This window comes from Akebia trifoliata, chromosome 6 (assembly GCF_017979445.1).
Source record: "Akebia trifoliata isolate Shusen 1 chromosome 6, ASM1797944v1, whole genome shotgun sequence".
In the NCBI taxonomy this organism is placed as follows: Eukaryota; Viridiplantae; Streptophyta; class Magnoliopsida; order Ranunculales; family Lardizabalaceae; genus Akebia; species Akebia trifoliata.
Window position 1 is genome coordinate 2889365 of NC_141380.1, and position 14953 is coordinate 2904317.

Here is a 14953-nt window from a genome sequence, read left to right on the forward strand (position 1 = left end):
GTCGAAAAAGAAAATCTATCTTATATAGAGAGAGATCTGCTTCAAAAGATTCATACAGACAACTCCAAAACCGTGACCCTGATGCAAGGTTTTTAATATAATATATTTATTATACTTTTATATTTAGAACTTCAATTATTAAATGTCTTTTGTTTCCATATAACTTAAATTTTTTCAACATCATGATTATACTTGTATCTAACTAAAATGCTTGAATCATGTATATAAGAGCAAAAATCAATACTTATGCCCGTCCAATCAGTAAAAATGGAAAAATTCCAAGGGTTGTCCTCGAGATGCCATAATAGATCCTAAAGGCCACATCGTTGCACGGGAGTCATTGCAAGCACAAATTCAAATAAGTTTGAATAACAAAAATCTTAGACAAAAATCAAAATTTCCAATCATGATCTAGCTCAATTAAAAAAACAAATTAAAGGAAATATGTCAAAAAGAGAAGAGAAGAGAATCATATCATATAAATAAAGGTAAATTTAATTATTTTTGGATGGACTGATTCTAATAATTTTTTTACTGTGAATCTAACTTAAACATCAAAGATTTTTTGACTGATTTCATACGTATTTAGACAAGGTTTTTTTGCAAGTTTAAATCAAATGCATTATAAACTTAAGATGGCATTGTAAATGTTTACCACATAATAAATAATTTATATATTTGTGCTTCTACCATCCATCTAGAGGGGCAAATCACAAATCCAAAACTTGAATAAAGCCAATCGATGATGAATTAGATAAGATAGGGTCCGTCCAATTGGCAACAAAAATGGGCCAACTGTCATGGGTTACTCAGCCCAAATGAATTTGCCACGTCTCATTAATTAAATACATCATACTTTTGATACAGATGTCTGTATTAAAGGAGAGGTATTTGTTATCCATCAACCAATAGCATATCAGACATCCGACACACATCGCCGACATGTCCAAGTTATATTCGACTGCACGAAAATAAAAGCATAGAAAGAAAAAAAGAAAAGAAAGAAGAATATTAAAGTAGAGTTCTTTATGACTTTAGAGAGAGAGAGAGAGAGAGAGAGAGAGAGAGAGAGAGATGCGTGCAATCACGACGACGACAAAGAGGAGCATGTTAGCATGGGCCAGAGTTGGTTGGTAATGTGCACCAGCTGCGTCGACCATCCTCTTAAAGACTCTTAAACTTTCTTTTATAGAACAAAATTAGAAGATAAAGAGAGAGAGAGAGGTATTGAGGTCTCTCCTACTATCTTCTTTTTCATCATGAGAAAGCTTTGTCCCAACTTAGATCGTGAAGATGGTCTTGAAACAGTTCTCGAAGTCCCAATCCCAGAAGAGATGTTCTCATCTAACACCAAAAGCAATGGTAAAACATGGCAAAACATGAAGTCATGGATGAGATCACACGTGGATAAATCAGCACCATCGATGACAACTCTCTTTGGTGGTCGAAACGCAGAACTCCAGATCTTACTAGGTGTTGCTGGTGCCCCACTAGTCCCTCTACCCGTGCCTTCATGTGATCATCATCACTCCATCAACAAAGATCATCACCAACCCATTGTAAGTTAAAGAAAACACATTAATTTCTGACCTATTTTTAGTATAAATTTTGATCATAATCTCTTCCCATGTGGTTTTCAGGAGTCTTCCATGGCTAAATATATAGTGAAACAGTACGTAGCAGCGACGGGAGGAGAGAAAGCTTTGAATGATATAGATAGTATGTATGCTATGGGGAAAGTGAGGATGGTGGCTTCGGAGTTCTGTGCGGGAGATGGTTTGAATAATGGAAACAATAATAAGGAGTCCAAGGTTAAGAGCATGCGACATGGTGGCGGAGAGGTGGGAGGGTTCGTGTTGTGGCAGAAGAGACCAGAGTTGTGGTGCCTAGAGCTGGTGTTGTCTGGGTGCAAGATAAGTGCTGGGAGTGATGGTAAGGTGGCTTGGAGACAAACCCCATGGCACCATTCACATGCATCTCGAGGTCCACCTAGACCTCTTCGACGATCGTTGCAGGTAATATTTTTTTAGAAAAATTGATTTGGGATTTCATATAATCTTATTGATCAATTAAAGGATGTCATGTGTATTGAAAGCACTTCAATTTAGAAAATCTTTCAACACACACAATGTCTTATGATTGATTAATCTAAATTCTGTAAAATTTTGAATTAAATTTTGTGTGAAAAAAACCTCCTATTATACCATCTCATGATTTAAAATTTTTATGCTTTCTTCTTTTGAAATTTTGTTGAAAATTACTATTGACACCTAATTTTTACTTATTACACCACAATTAAAAATAAAAAAAATAATTGTATGATTAAGAATAAGAAAAAAATTGGAGTTTCAATAAAAAAAAATCTTTTTTTTTTAAAGTTAGATTTCTATTTATTGGGGTTTAAGATTTTATATAAACCTAATCATAATTATAAATAACTTCTAAAATTGTTTGAATAAGTGTTATAATGTCTTGTGATGTATTAAATAAAGTAATTTTCGAACGTCAGATTGTTACGTTGATTGGGCACAAAACTCGATAAAGAAAATGTAGCGTGGATGAAGAGATGTCCGGCTTGACTTTAACTGATTTCCATGGTTCAAAGGTTCTTGGTGGATCCCACGCTAGATTAGTTGTTTTTTACCTTATTGTCTGACTTTGCTTTTGAGTATCTTGTACTCTCCTATGTTAGGTTCATACCCAATTTCTCATCTCTCCTTTGCACTCTTCACCATAAATTATTTCGGACCCACTAATTTGATTTAGTTCACTATTATTAAAATTTTGAAAAAAATACTTAAAAGAATGTAGCGGAGGGACTTCTTTCTTGGTAGTCCATAAATTTTGGGCAATTTTTTATTAGTCCATTTAGTAAATTTTTCTCCTTTTAAGCAGTTCATGGACCTCATCTCCCACATTTCTCGTGATTGAATTTCTTAACGGTTCAAGTTTATCATTTTCATCTAAAAAATTAGATTTTTAGCATCTCAATTGGATTTTAGAGATTTAATTATATTGAAAAAAATTTAAGAAAGAAGAATAAGTCATTTTCAAATATTTTGAAGATGTATGTAAAAAATTAGGAGTTTTTTTTTTTTTTACTTTTTTTTCTTCTTAGTTTTTTGATGAAAATCAATCAAGAATGATTCTTTTGGGTTGAAATCATCTAAACAGGTCATTATCTCAAATTTTTAATCTAAAAAACTTACAAATTAAAAATGGGTGGGTTTTATCATTGTTGAGTCACCACTTTTTATTTAAAAAGCGTCGAATTTGACAGTAAATAAAAAGTGGTGAACTCGACAATAAATAGTGGTGAGTTTGACAATAAAAATTGTATCCTTGACACTAAATAAAAACGTGTCGAGTTCGACACTAAAAATTGTGAATTCGACAGTAACAAGTGATCATTAAGAAAGAAAAAAATTACCAAATGTCCTATCAAGCTACTGTCAAAAACTTAGGGACTATTTAGAATGAAATCCTTCCGCGAGGGTCTTTTAAGTAATTTTCCCTAAAGTTTTTGCAACGAAATTAGCTTGAATGCCAATTTGGAGAGAAGCTCCAATAATGCATATTGAAGAGAGCTACAGAAGGATTAATCAACCATAAATATCTCCTCTTTCCATCGAAATAAAATCTTTCTTTTTCGTGATTTTTCTCTGCTGCATTAATGTTCCAGCTATCCCAAAATCCATCATTTTTCGAAGTGGTAAAAGTAACCCAATTGGATCCAAAAGTTTGTTATTCATACCTCGATTACATTTCATCAAACTAAATTAGTTTCCTAATGTAAAGGTCAATTATCTAACTACATCATGTGTGATCATAAATTTCATCCAACAGGGTCTTGATCCTAGGTCAACTGCCAATTTATTCTCAAGTTCCGTCTGCATCGGGGAGAAAGTCGATCAACAATGAGGACTGCTTTGTACTAAAGCTCGAAGCTGAACCATCCACATTAAGAGATAGGAGTAGCAACAATGTAGAAATCATACGCCATACCGTATGGGGGTACTTCAGCCAAAGAACAGGTCTTCTCACACAGCTAGAAGACTCACATCTCCTTAGAATCAAAGGTCAAGGTAACGACAACATCTTTTGGGAAACTACCATGGAATCTTTGATCCATGACTATCGAACCATAGATGGCATTAACATAGCTCACGCGGGTAGGACAAATGTGTCCTTGTTCAGGTTCGGAGAGAACTCCGAAAGCCACTCAAGGACACGGATGGAAGAAGTTTGGACGATTGAAGAATTAGATTTTAACATAAAGGGATTGTCCTTGGACTGTTTCTTGCCTCCAGGTGACCTTAAGAAAGAGCAGGAAGTGTGTAATGTTGTAGCGAGGAATGTACGTCTCCCTCCATTCAAAGCTCGAGTTGGCTCTGTTAAAATTGGTTCTACCAAGGTGGTAGCAGTTAATGTCGAAGATTCAGATTCAACAAACAGCGACGAAGAAGAATTATAAACCACCCCTTACTTTTGTATTTTGTATATACACCATCACGCTATAAATGTTAAGTATAGTTACCGTAGAATTGTTTAGTTACAACAGAAGACATTACTTTAGACCCAATTCAATGAAGGAACAAGACTTCTCTCTTCTCATTCATGCATACCAGCCTAACACTGAATTACTAAGGAAGATTAGTTCCATGAACTTGAATTTATAGAATCTCAGGGATGGATGAATTGAGATCATTGGAATTTGATAATGAAATTCGATTTCTAAAATAATTTTTGGATCTCAATCTTTTTCCTTACATGTCATGGGGCCTTTTTTTGCCCCACTAAGGCATTCTTGATGAATCCTTGACAATCTTATCATCTTTAGTCATTTATATATTTTTTTTACAGAATTTTTGGTGAGTAGTTGTTTGGTTGATAGTTTGAAGCCTTGAATTCTTTCCTAGATCTGCATGTCATGCCATATACTTGACAAGCTCTTTGCACAATGCCTCGTCTGTGAGTGATCGAAACCCTGCTTACCTATCCCAAAAAAGAAAGTATCTGTGACAAGCTAGGATCAAATTCCTCGAATTTATTTGCTCTTGTTTATTATCTCTGCTAATTTCAGACGAGACAAGAATGACAAACCTCAGATTTAAAATCTATAAGGTATTTTATCCATTGTTCAATCTTACACAAGTCAAAATCGATTCAACTGCAAGAAGAAACTAAAAAATCAATTTTCAATAATGTTCTTCAAACCATTGAATCCTTTACATTTCAATTGGAGATTAACTTTCGCATTGACATTCACTACGTGAAAATCACAATTTTTTCTAAAAAAATTTGTTGGGCCTGGCCCGTCGAATTTTAAACCCGAAACTCCGCGGCCCATGAACCACGTTTTCGGTCGAATTTTAAACCTGAAATTCGCTGCTCCTCTTTCACTCTCTCACAGTCGAATCTATTGTTTCTTTCCCTCTCTCTCTCAGTTGATCGATCGACCTCTCACTCTCTGCCTCTCTCTCTATCTCACTCAATCGATCGACCTCTCCATTGCTTTTTCACTGTCGATCGATTTCTCTCCATTGCTTTCTCACTGTCGATCGATCGACCTCTCACTCTCTGCCGCTCTCTCTATCTCATTCAATCGATCGACCTCTCCATTGCTCTCTCACTGTCGATTGATTACTCTCCATTTCTTTCTCATCTCTGGATCGATGTCATCGCTCAATCGCTCTCTATTTGATCACTCGAAGTGATCTCTCGATCTCTCAAGATTGAAAACGATGGAGTGATCTGTTGTTTTTAAGGTGACTCTCTCTCTCTCAAGTTGATGGATCCATAGCGTTGTTCAGATTGATGACGATGAGATCTAGGGTTTTGGATTTCACAAAGTATATTAATTTTGATTTTTTGTTTCCCAAATGAGTTAATTTTACACAAAAAAAACCTAAAAACAAATAAAAATTTGATTAAGGATCCAAATGATTTCATAGATCTAAGTGTTTTGATATGATTAGATCTGAATTTTTTCACCATTTTTTTTCTTTCTCCTTGGATTCAAGTAGATATTCTACGGTGAGATTTTGAGAAGTTATAGTTTGTTTAATCTGATTATAAAATGGAGGGCTCTTCAAATTTTCTTTGTTTAGCGGCTTTCTTTCTTTTTTATATTGCATGTTAGAGAACAACGTGGGGAAGATCTTTGTTGCACGATCTGAAACGGTACAGATTTTGGATTTTAGCTTTTTTTGGATTTTAATGTTTTTTGTTAATTTAGAATTTAGAATTTAGAATTGATAAATTTCAACTAAAGAATTTTATGTTTTAGTTAGATTTTATGAATTTTCATTATATATATTTCATAATTTTTCATATATTCTTTTTTATTGTTTTCAACAATTTTGGAAGTTTTCCTTTGTCGATTTAAACCTATAATCCAACTTTGTGACGATTTTTGAGACATAGTTGACCTAGAATCAATGTTGGGTTGGAACCTCATTGTATCATATATTTGTCGAAATCCAAATCCTTGATCTAGACCTAAAGTTATTGGATTGGATTTTAAGTTTGATTCGATCTATTAATAATCCTATCACACTCAATGAAAGAAAAAAAAAAAAAACAGTCTAATGTGCACGCCACCCAACAGTGTGAGAATATATGTGAAGATATATGTGATAATTGAATCTTTTTACAGTGCATATTATAGCCTTCCACAGTCAATCTTCTCTCTTTTGATCTTAAATAGTGCATGTGACTTGGTACCAAAATTTTTTGTCTTTGTTTCCCTATTACAGTGCATATTATAGCCTTCCTTAATATTTCACTTCTTAAAGTTTCAAAACACATTTAACTTATCAGATAGCAACCCTTTGCATCACACTGCATGTACTAGCATTTCTAGACTAAGAACTATGTGCTTGCTAGGCCTATTTAATTGTGTAGTTGCAATGTGCCTGCTACCAGGACTGCATTCTTGAGTCGAGCCTTCAAAGAATTGAATCCAACTTGTTTAGGATAGTTTCTCCAATTCAAGCACTTCACACTGTTTTAATCTTTGATGAATGGAACTAAACAATGTTATCTTAAACGAGTTTCAAGAAAGAAGCAAGCACACCGCACCCCATGTGATAATAGATTATCACAATAGGTCCAAGATTGTCTTCACTGGCAAGGTTCAAGTCATCTATCTCACTGTTTCAGTGAATTGATGGAGTGAGACGATCAATTGAGATGAAACAATGCCATGGAGTAATACGTCTTGATAAGATTAAACCAAGTTTAGTGCTTAACCAAGTGAAAAATTGTTGTTCGTCTATAATGAGTCATAAAAGACACATTATAAAAACAAGATCCTAAACATATTAATATTTCTACCATAAGACCATCTGATATGTGATGATAAGTACCCTTATGTATAATCCGGTTACCTTATTGGAATGAGATTTCACGATGATCATTGAGTCATATTGAATTAATCTCAACTCTCTAGTTTCTTAATGAGACTGCAACTTGCCACTTAATTTAAATCTAATGGCTGAAACACAGATTTCCATTAGTTTTCATTCTCATTGAAATCCCATAAACTGCCAATACAGAGATTTCGCATGGGCAATGAGCTTTACTTTTTTCCTTTTCCTGATTAGTCATACTGCATGTAGTATTATTTGGAGATGGACTCTTCCAATTCTGGTTCTCTACTAGAAGATTTTCCTTTCGTTTAAGTTAGTATTGTAATAGATACACGCTTTTAAAATCTTTGAGAACATTTGCTGTAGTATGATAACTTAACTAGACTAATCCTCCTTTCGGATTTCTAATGTTTTCTTTATCAGATAAAAACTGGTGCAAGCATATGCATATTTTAAATCTGGGATCGCATCGATGATGAAGATATCTGAACTGAAACAAGTGACTCCTATCAGTATGCCTTGAACTGAAATGCAGACCTTGCAGGTGTTGATACTCACTATAACATCACACTTTACTGAATTTTTTTTTTCAGCATTTCTTTTTGTTAATAATATTATCTTTAGGCAAAACATCTATGTTTATTTTTCTTTTATTATACATGTAGTTTCCTCTATATACATTTTAGACTCCCTTGCAACTATTTTTGTTTTGGTGTTAATAGATTGTAGCTTTGCTCTTTGATTGTGGATGAGTTAGAGTGAGTAATTGAAAATGGGGAACTTTGTGTTGGAGTGTCTTTGTTAGCTCCAAAAAGCTTAATGCAGGGGATGCATTTATTTTTCTCAAGTTTGTTATCTACTCCACACCCTTCACTTCCTGTGGCACCAAATTCCAATTCATGTCTGATATGGTGTTGTTTGTGGTTTTTAAAGGTGAAAATGGGAAATTGTCATCTCTACCAGAACCATGTTCACCATATCTTTTCTTAAGGACGATGTTGGCAAATGAATAATTGGTGCACGTGTCCGAGACAATTTGTCAAGCATTGTTAAACTCATTTTTATTTAAAATCCTTGATTTGAGTTTCAACTTCTGTCAAAGCGATATCGTTTGCTCGACGTAACGGTCTAATTGTCCCAAAAAGTTCATTTTGGAGTAGAATTAGTCGATACTCGACTTCCTTAATGCTTAAAGGACTAAAAAGAACAGTTGGCATCGGACTTATAACGTTTATGATCTTTGGATCTGTGTCTGGATTCATGTTGTTTTCGTATAAGATTGGAATTGAGGGGAAAGACGTGGTGATTTCATTGAAAATACATTTGCAGGAGAGTAATTATGCAGAGCGAATTGGGATCGATCATTGGATGGATGAGAATAAGGTGCCGGAAATGATCAATACTTATATGATGAAATTCTATGAGACAATGTCGCAACAGATTGATGTTCTTGCTTTGCATTACAATGTGACGGAAATCGTTGAAGGAGTTCAGCATTATTTGATTAGGCCGTTATAGACTTCGTTTACCGAAAAAGTTCCAGGACAAGTGCGGCATAGACCGTTGTCCGAGAAGCTTTATTGCCTTAAATGGAGGATGAGGAATGTAGAGTGGAATGTGATTTATAGAGATTTCCATAAGGTTTTTAGGGAGTTTATGTCTGTTATTGCTTGGGAGGATTTAGTGGAGAAAATTAAGGGTTTTGTTCTTCACAGTTTGGATGTACCGAAGCGTGTGTTCGCAAGTAGTACTATGGTTTTGGTGGGGAGTACGAATTTGTTGTTCTCAGCGGTGGTTTCGATTGTGTCAGGTGCCGCTGGACTGTTGAATTTCATTTCTTAGCTAATGGTGTTCTTTTGGCTTTTGTATTATTTGATTACTTCGGATTCGGGTGGTGTCATGGATCATGTTTTGGAGATGCTTCCTGTCTCAAAGTCAACTAGGGTTCGGTGTGCCGAAGTTCTTGATCACGCGGTTAGTAGTGTGTTGTTGGCCACCGCTAAGGTTACGTTCTTCCAAGGGTGTTTAACTTATCTTTTGTTTCGATTCTACCGTATACATTTCCTCTATATGTCTACATTCCTTGCTTTGATGAGTGCCATGCTGCCCATAACCACGATGCTGCCCATATACACTCTACAAGCCTTGTTCCCGTTCTTTTTTTTCCTAGGATTTTTTGTTCTTTGGATAGAATATATCATACAAATCATGCAGTTTCGTAAACTTCATTGTTTATGATTAAGTATAGTTTTTATAGCCATTGATGAGGTTTTGCAATTTCATGGTAGATAATTTACTTCATTATTTGTACAGGGAGCGATCATGGGGCCTCTACTAATGACAGTGATGATTGCCTTAAAAAATTTATATGTGGAATTCGTACTTGCTTATGCCAAAGAAATTAGCAGGTGATATACTTCTTTAAATGATTGCTTTCTACTTGTATTGCAATTGGTTCAACTGTATTAATTGTTTTTCTCTTTTCTCTTATATGGCTTTTTGTAATGGTGCCATATATTCTTTCATGGAATGAGAGGGTAATGAGGACCTACTTCCTGCTCTGTATATATGTAGAACATGGCTATTTGCTTCGCATCCAATTTAGGAAGAGAAGTCTATCTGAAAATCCATTAACCCTTATATTGCAAAACCTGTTACAAAATTATGGGTTAGTGTTTTGAGTTTGCATAACATGGAAATATGAAAAACTAAAAGAGCTTTTATTGCACCATAAACCAGGAAGCCTCATTCTTTTTGAATATCCGATCTAAACATAATCCTTTCTCTTGCCTAGAGGAATTTCACAAAGAAACATACACAATACTGTTTCATATGAATTGAGAAAGAGGGGTGTGTCTTCAATCCATCAAATATATCAGACGTTTTTTTTTGGATCTTATGAATATACATCTCAAAGAAGAGGTGCCAAGAGCTTAGTTAGGATCCATGTGTAGAAAACGGACAGCAGTGCACCAACTGGAATTGTGACGGCCCAAGATGCCACTATCTCCTTCACAGTCTCTGTTCTCACGTTGTTAAATCCCCTTGCAAACCCCACACCCATGAAAGCCCCTACAAGAGTATGAGTTGCAGAGATGCGCAATCCCAGCTTTGACGCGAAAAGAACCACCGAAGCTACTGCAAACTCTGCTGCAAATCCTCTAGTTGGTGTCAATTCTGTTATTTTCTTCCCAATTGTTGCCATCACCCTATAACCCCAAATCATCAGCCCTGCAACTATCCCAAATCCTCCCCATGCAAGAACATCCATTGGAATGACAATCTCAGTTCCGCCGGCACCTCCATGAAGAATGGATAGTGCAGCGGCCAATGGACCTATAGCATTGGAAACATCATTACCCCCATGAGCAAATGACATGAAACAGGCCGATAGAACCTGCATGTATCCAAAGACACCATATACAATTTTCAGTTGTGTCCCCTTAGGACCTGCAATGTCAGAGAGGAATCCAATATTTTTATGATGGAGGGTAGTATCGCCCTTTGGTTCTTATTCTGCTGATTTGGACTTGAGGAGGAGGTGACCCAACTGTTTCTTGATAACTTTACTTACTAGGATTGCACTTTCTGTCCCACATGTTAAGGCCTGGGCTAGAGCCACAAGGGGGGTCTTGCTAAGAGGGAAAGCTGCAAAAGAGATGCTAGTTACACCCACAAAGACAGAGATTGGTGCTGCTGCAGCAGCGGCATGCCCTGGATTTGGAGCACTGTACACAAACTAGAGAAAATGAAAAGGAATCAGTGAGAGTTAAGAGGTGATTTAGTTCTGTCCATTTATCAAGATGCGCAGAATAGTTTAAGCCCCATATGTGATTTAGTTCTGTCCATTTATCAAGATGTGCAGAATAGTTTAAGCCCCATATAGAGTGAGAACATACAAAGCGGATGTTTATAGCTTTGGAGTCGTAGCATTAGAGATTGTCAGTGGGCAGAGCAACACAAATTAGGTTTATATTATTCGAAGTATAAAAACATTAGGATATCTCAATATGTCAAAATCATCAAATTCAGTGTCATCCTCAGTCTATGATGCTTCATTGGTAAAATAGTCACCTCATCTTCATCAAGGTCATCTCCTCTTACTATTGGTCCTTGTGATTAGCTAATGTATAACATTTTGCAATGTAACCAATATCTCTCACTTGACAGTTTGTGAATAAATTGCGATATGCTAAAGAAGGTGCCAAGGATATAATGGATAGAACATGTGCAGATCTACCATGGAAAATTCGCCTCGAAGTTGATGGAAAAGACATTGAGATCTCAAAAGTGAAGTCACACTTTCTTTATTGGGGTCTTTTACTGTAAAATTTTGTTATTATTGACATAATTAATACAATAGGCCATTGTCGATTTTTTTCTCGTCGCTCCTGATGTTCCTTCGTAATCTTTTTCGGACAGGATGTTGAGGGTGTCATCGTGCTCAACATCGGAAGTTACATGGGAGGAGTAGATCTTTGGCAAAATGATTATGATCATGATGATGATTTCAATCTTCAGTCCATGCATGATAAATTGCTTGAGGTTGTATGTATCGGTGGAGCATGGCACCTTGGTAAACTTCAGGTATGGGTTTTGTTGTTTTTTTGCATTATTTCTGAAGTTTTAAATATAGAGATTCTATTGCCGCACCAACTTTTGATAATGCCACCCCAATTTATTTTCTAAATCACCAAAGAATTAGCACACACTTGCAATGACATTAGCAAAAGTTGGTGTGGCAATAGAAGCTCTCTTTAAATAGCATGCCAATCATTGCTGAAATGAGTTGTTTTCATCGTTATAATTATTGGGGTCTTATTCTACAGGTTGGACTTTCACAGGCGAGGAGATTAGCCCAAGGAGGAGTGATAAGAATACAAATTTCAAGTCCTTTCCCCATTCAGATAGATGGAGAGCCATTTATACAACGACCTGGCTGTTTAGAAATAACACATCATGGACAGGTATAATTTGTTCGGAGTTTCATTCACACTCATATGTCCTGTCACAACATCCTCGGTTGCGTACTTCACACACACACACACACACACACAAGGTTATCCAATTCATTCGAAAGGTACCAACTGCGAACCGGTTCAAACCAACCTGTTCGTTGTGGGTTTGTGAAATGTAGCAAATCTGATGAATTCCATTCTACTTTATTGTTTTTAAATCCCCCTCCACATGATAATAGTTGTGAAAGCCTATCATGCTTCCCGTTCACGTTCTCTTTTTTTTTTTTTTTTTTCTTCTTTTAGTATGTAGTTATAGTTCTTCCCCTTTGAATGGTTTTTACTTATCGATGGATGCAATATAGGGAAAATGATTAATGAAATGCTGCATGCAGGAGAATGTGCTGGAAAGGGCGAAAAAGGACAAGGAAAAAGCGGCACGTGAAGCACAAGAGTTCATTCCCCAATCTACAACGATAACAACACCGACCTCCACCAAAGATGTTGCCGATCCAGTAATTTCAATATCATTTGGTCTTATTTAGTTTAATTATTGTCAATTATTTGTAACTTCAACAGAATTTTCGATTTTAACAAAGAGGTTTACATGTATATTAATTTTGGGTTATTTAATTTAATTTTGAGCTTGTTTTATGATTTTTCTTTTGTTTTTTCTTTTTCTGATTTTTTTTTAAATATTATTTCGTTCATTGTGATTGGTGAATTAGAGGACCGTGCTATTGTTTGTTAAACCTCCAAATTTGACGGTCATACTCTATGGATTTTTTTTTAAAATCCATTCTCCAATAATTTGATAGTCTAGGGCCGTCAAAAAAAAAATTCTACAAGAGAATATTTGACGGGCATATTTGACGGGAGGGTTCGTCAAATTTCTCAAAATTTGACGGGCTAAGACCGTCAAATATGGGCCTTTTTCACATAGTGATTGCAAGAACTAGAAAAACTGATCTTTGCTTCGATTTTTACATTTTTTTTTAATGGAAAATCTATTACCTAACCTTACTGTGCACTACGAATAAGGGACCGATCCAAACATTTACAAGGGCTAATTTCCTCTTTTATCAAGTTTCCTAATCCATCTATTATTAATGGTAGAATCTTTATTGGTGGAAAATCAATGTGCCATAGCAGAGAGTTTAGGTCCAACTTGATAATAACCCCACGGGTTTGCCTAGTGGCAAGCCGAGCCTTGATTTGGGCCTCAAGAAGGGTGGGTCAAGTGCGATGAATTCCTTGGGGGCAACCGTCCAGGTCTTTGAACCAATTGCATGTAGAACTTTCCAAGCGGTGGTGCGTGTGACTGTGGGGCTAGTCTCACCCAAAGGGCGGGGATAGCCCCACCAATCAAAACAAACGCCAAACAAGTTGCAATCACACAAAAGATTTTATGAGGTTCTTACATATGTAAAAACTTGCACTATCTCACCATTAGCCTTCCTGTGCTCCTAGGTGTGTGCCTGCAGTAACACCACTCCGACGCCTAAGTCAGGATTTTTAGTATAAGAAATAGTGTAGGGTATGTTCAGAGAAATCTCCTAAAGAACTTTTCACTGTTTCGCTCCACACTGCCACGTATCATTCTTCTCTGCCTGTTCTATACTCCTCTCTCTCCACTTATCCCTCCCTTCTTCAACCTCCACCTTCACTTCTTCTTTCTTGATCCCTAGAAGATCAGCTTTGAACACGTGCGTTGGCTAATTGGGTAGTCTCGTTTGAGAATGAAGGGCGAAGAGAAGTAGCGAGGGCAGTGGAGAAGGGAAAGTCTTGGAATGGGTCCCAAAGGTCTAGAGACAAAAGATCGAAGATGTTGGTCCTTCTGTTAGTATCGAAAAAGCCTGGAATGATCGACATTTTCTTTCTGGGGTTTAAGAGAAGAAGATTAATCTTAAACTGACGATGTGAAATGTGAATTAGAGAGAGAAATTACAGAACAAAGCTTTCTTTGTGATGGTTTGGATGGGCAATGAGACATATATTTATGAGTAGAAAACTTCTGTAATGGAGGAAAACTCCTGAGCAGTCTAGGAGAAATGGGACCTCTAGAACCTGATATCCCAGAAATAATTTTGACCCCTAAAAAATTTCAGATTTTGTAAGAACGCCGGAACTTTCCCAAATTTTCAGACCTCATGACCATTGGTATGGTAGGGATTCTCAAGAAAAATGCATCTCTACTAAAAATTTATTATTATTATTATTATATATTTTTTATAATATGTGTGCTCAGAGTCCGATTAGGGGGATCGGATGAGGCAGGGCTGGAACCAAGGCATATGATCTGCACCAGGTAAGAGAAGGAACGCCCTTGCAAGCGGCCAGCTCATACTTAATATCAAACACATAACCTAGGGACTCTCATCGCTTAGTGGATTTGAAATTGCCATTGAGCCACACCCTCAGTGTCAAAATTTAGGGTAAAGTACACTTTGACCCCCTTGTAATTTGGCACAATTCCATTTTGACCTTCAGATGTTTTGATGATTGCACTTACATAGGATGTTGAGAACATAAACTTATGATCTTCAAAAATTAAAATTAAAAAGATTATTTTTAGCTATCAAATTTTAATTTTAAATTTTGGAGTTTAGTAGCCGTTGAATTTCA

At 36.1% G+C, this 14953-nt stretch overlaps 2 protein-coding genes across 6 annotated transcripts; both read left to right on the plus strand.

Annotated features, from left to right (window-relative positions):
• Positions 1–1038: 1038 nt before the first annotated feature.
• On the plus strand, positions 1039–5768 carry LOC147399605 (replication factor C subunit, putative (DUF620)). Its single transcript, XM_086445034.1, is given in 4 exon segments — positions 1039–1559; positions 1641–2015; positions 3847–3903; positions 3905–5768. Coding segments are annotated over 4 exon segments (1302 nt in total). The 5' UTR covers positions 1039–1259; the 3' UTR covers positions 4475–5768.
• A 371-nt stretch (positions 5769–6139) lies between these two features.
• On the plus strand, positions 6140–12975 carry LOC147399606 (diacylglycerol kinase 2-like). 5 transcript variants are annotated; one of them, XM_086445036.1, is made up of 9 exons: positions 6140–6183; positions 7797–7917; positions 8096–8220; positions 8307–9347; positions 9687–9781; positions 11608–11663; positions 11796–11960; positions 12218–12340; positions 12724–12975. In XM_086445036.1, the coding sequence occupies exons 5-9, from the start codon at positions 9742–9744 to the stop codon at positions 12871–12873; spliced, it is 534 nt and encodes a 177-aa protein (XP_086301162.1). In that variant the 5' UTR covers positions 6140–6183; positions 7797–7917; positions 8096–8220; positions 8307–9347; positions 9687–9741; the 3' UTR covers positions 12874–12975. The 5 variants fall into 5 exon arrangements, with proteins under 5 accessions (XP_086301162.1, XP_086301165.1, XP_086301163.1 ...); XM_086445039.1 differs by having other exon boundaries at positions 11796–11949; positions 12203–12340; XM_086445037.1 differs by having other exon boundaries at positions 9687–11663; positions 12203–12340; positions 12724–12973.
• The last annotated feature ends 1978 nt before the right edge of the window (positions 12976–14953 follow it).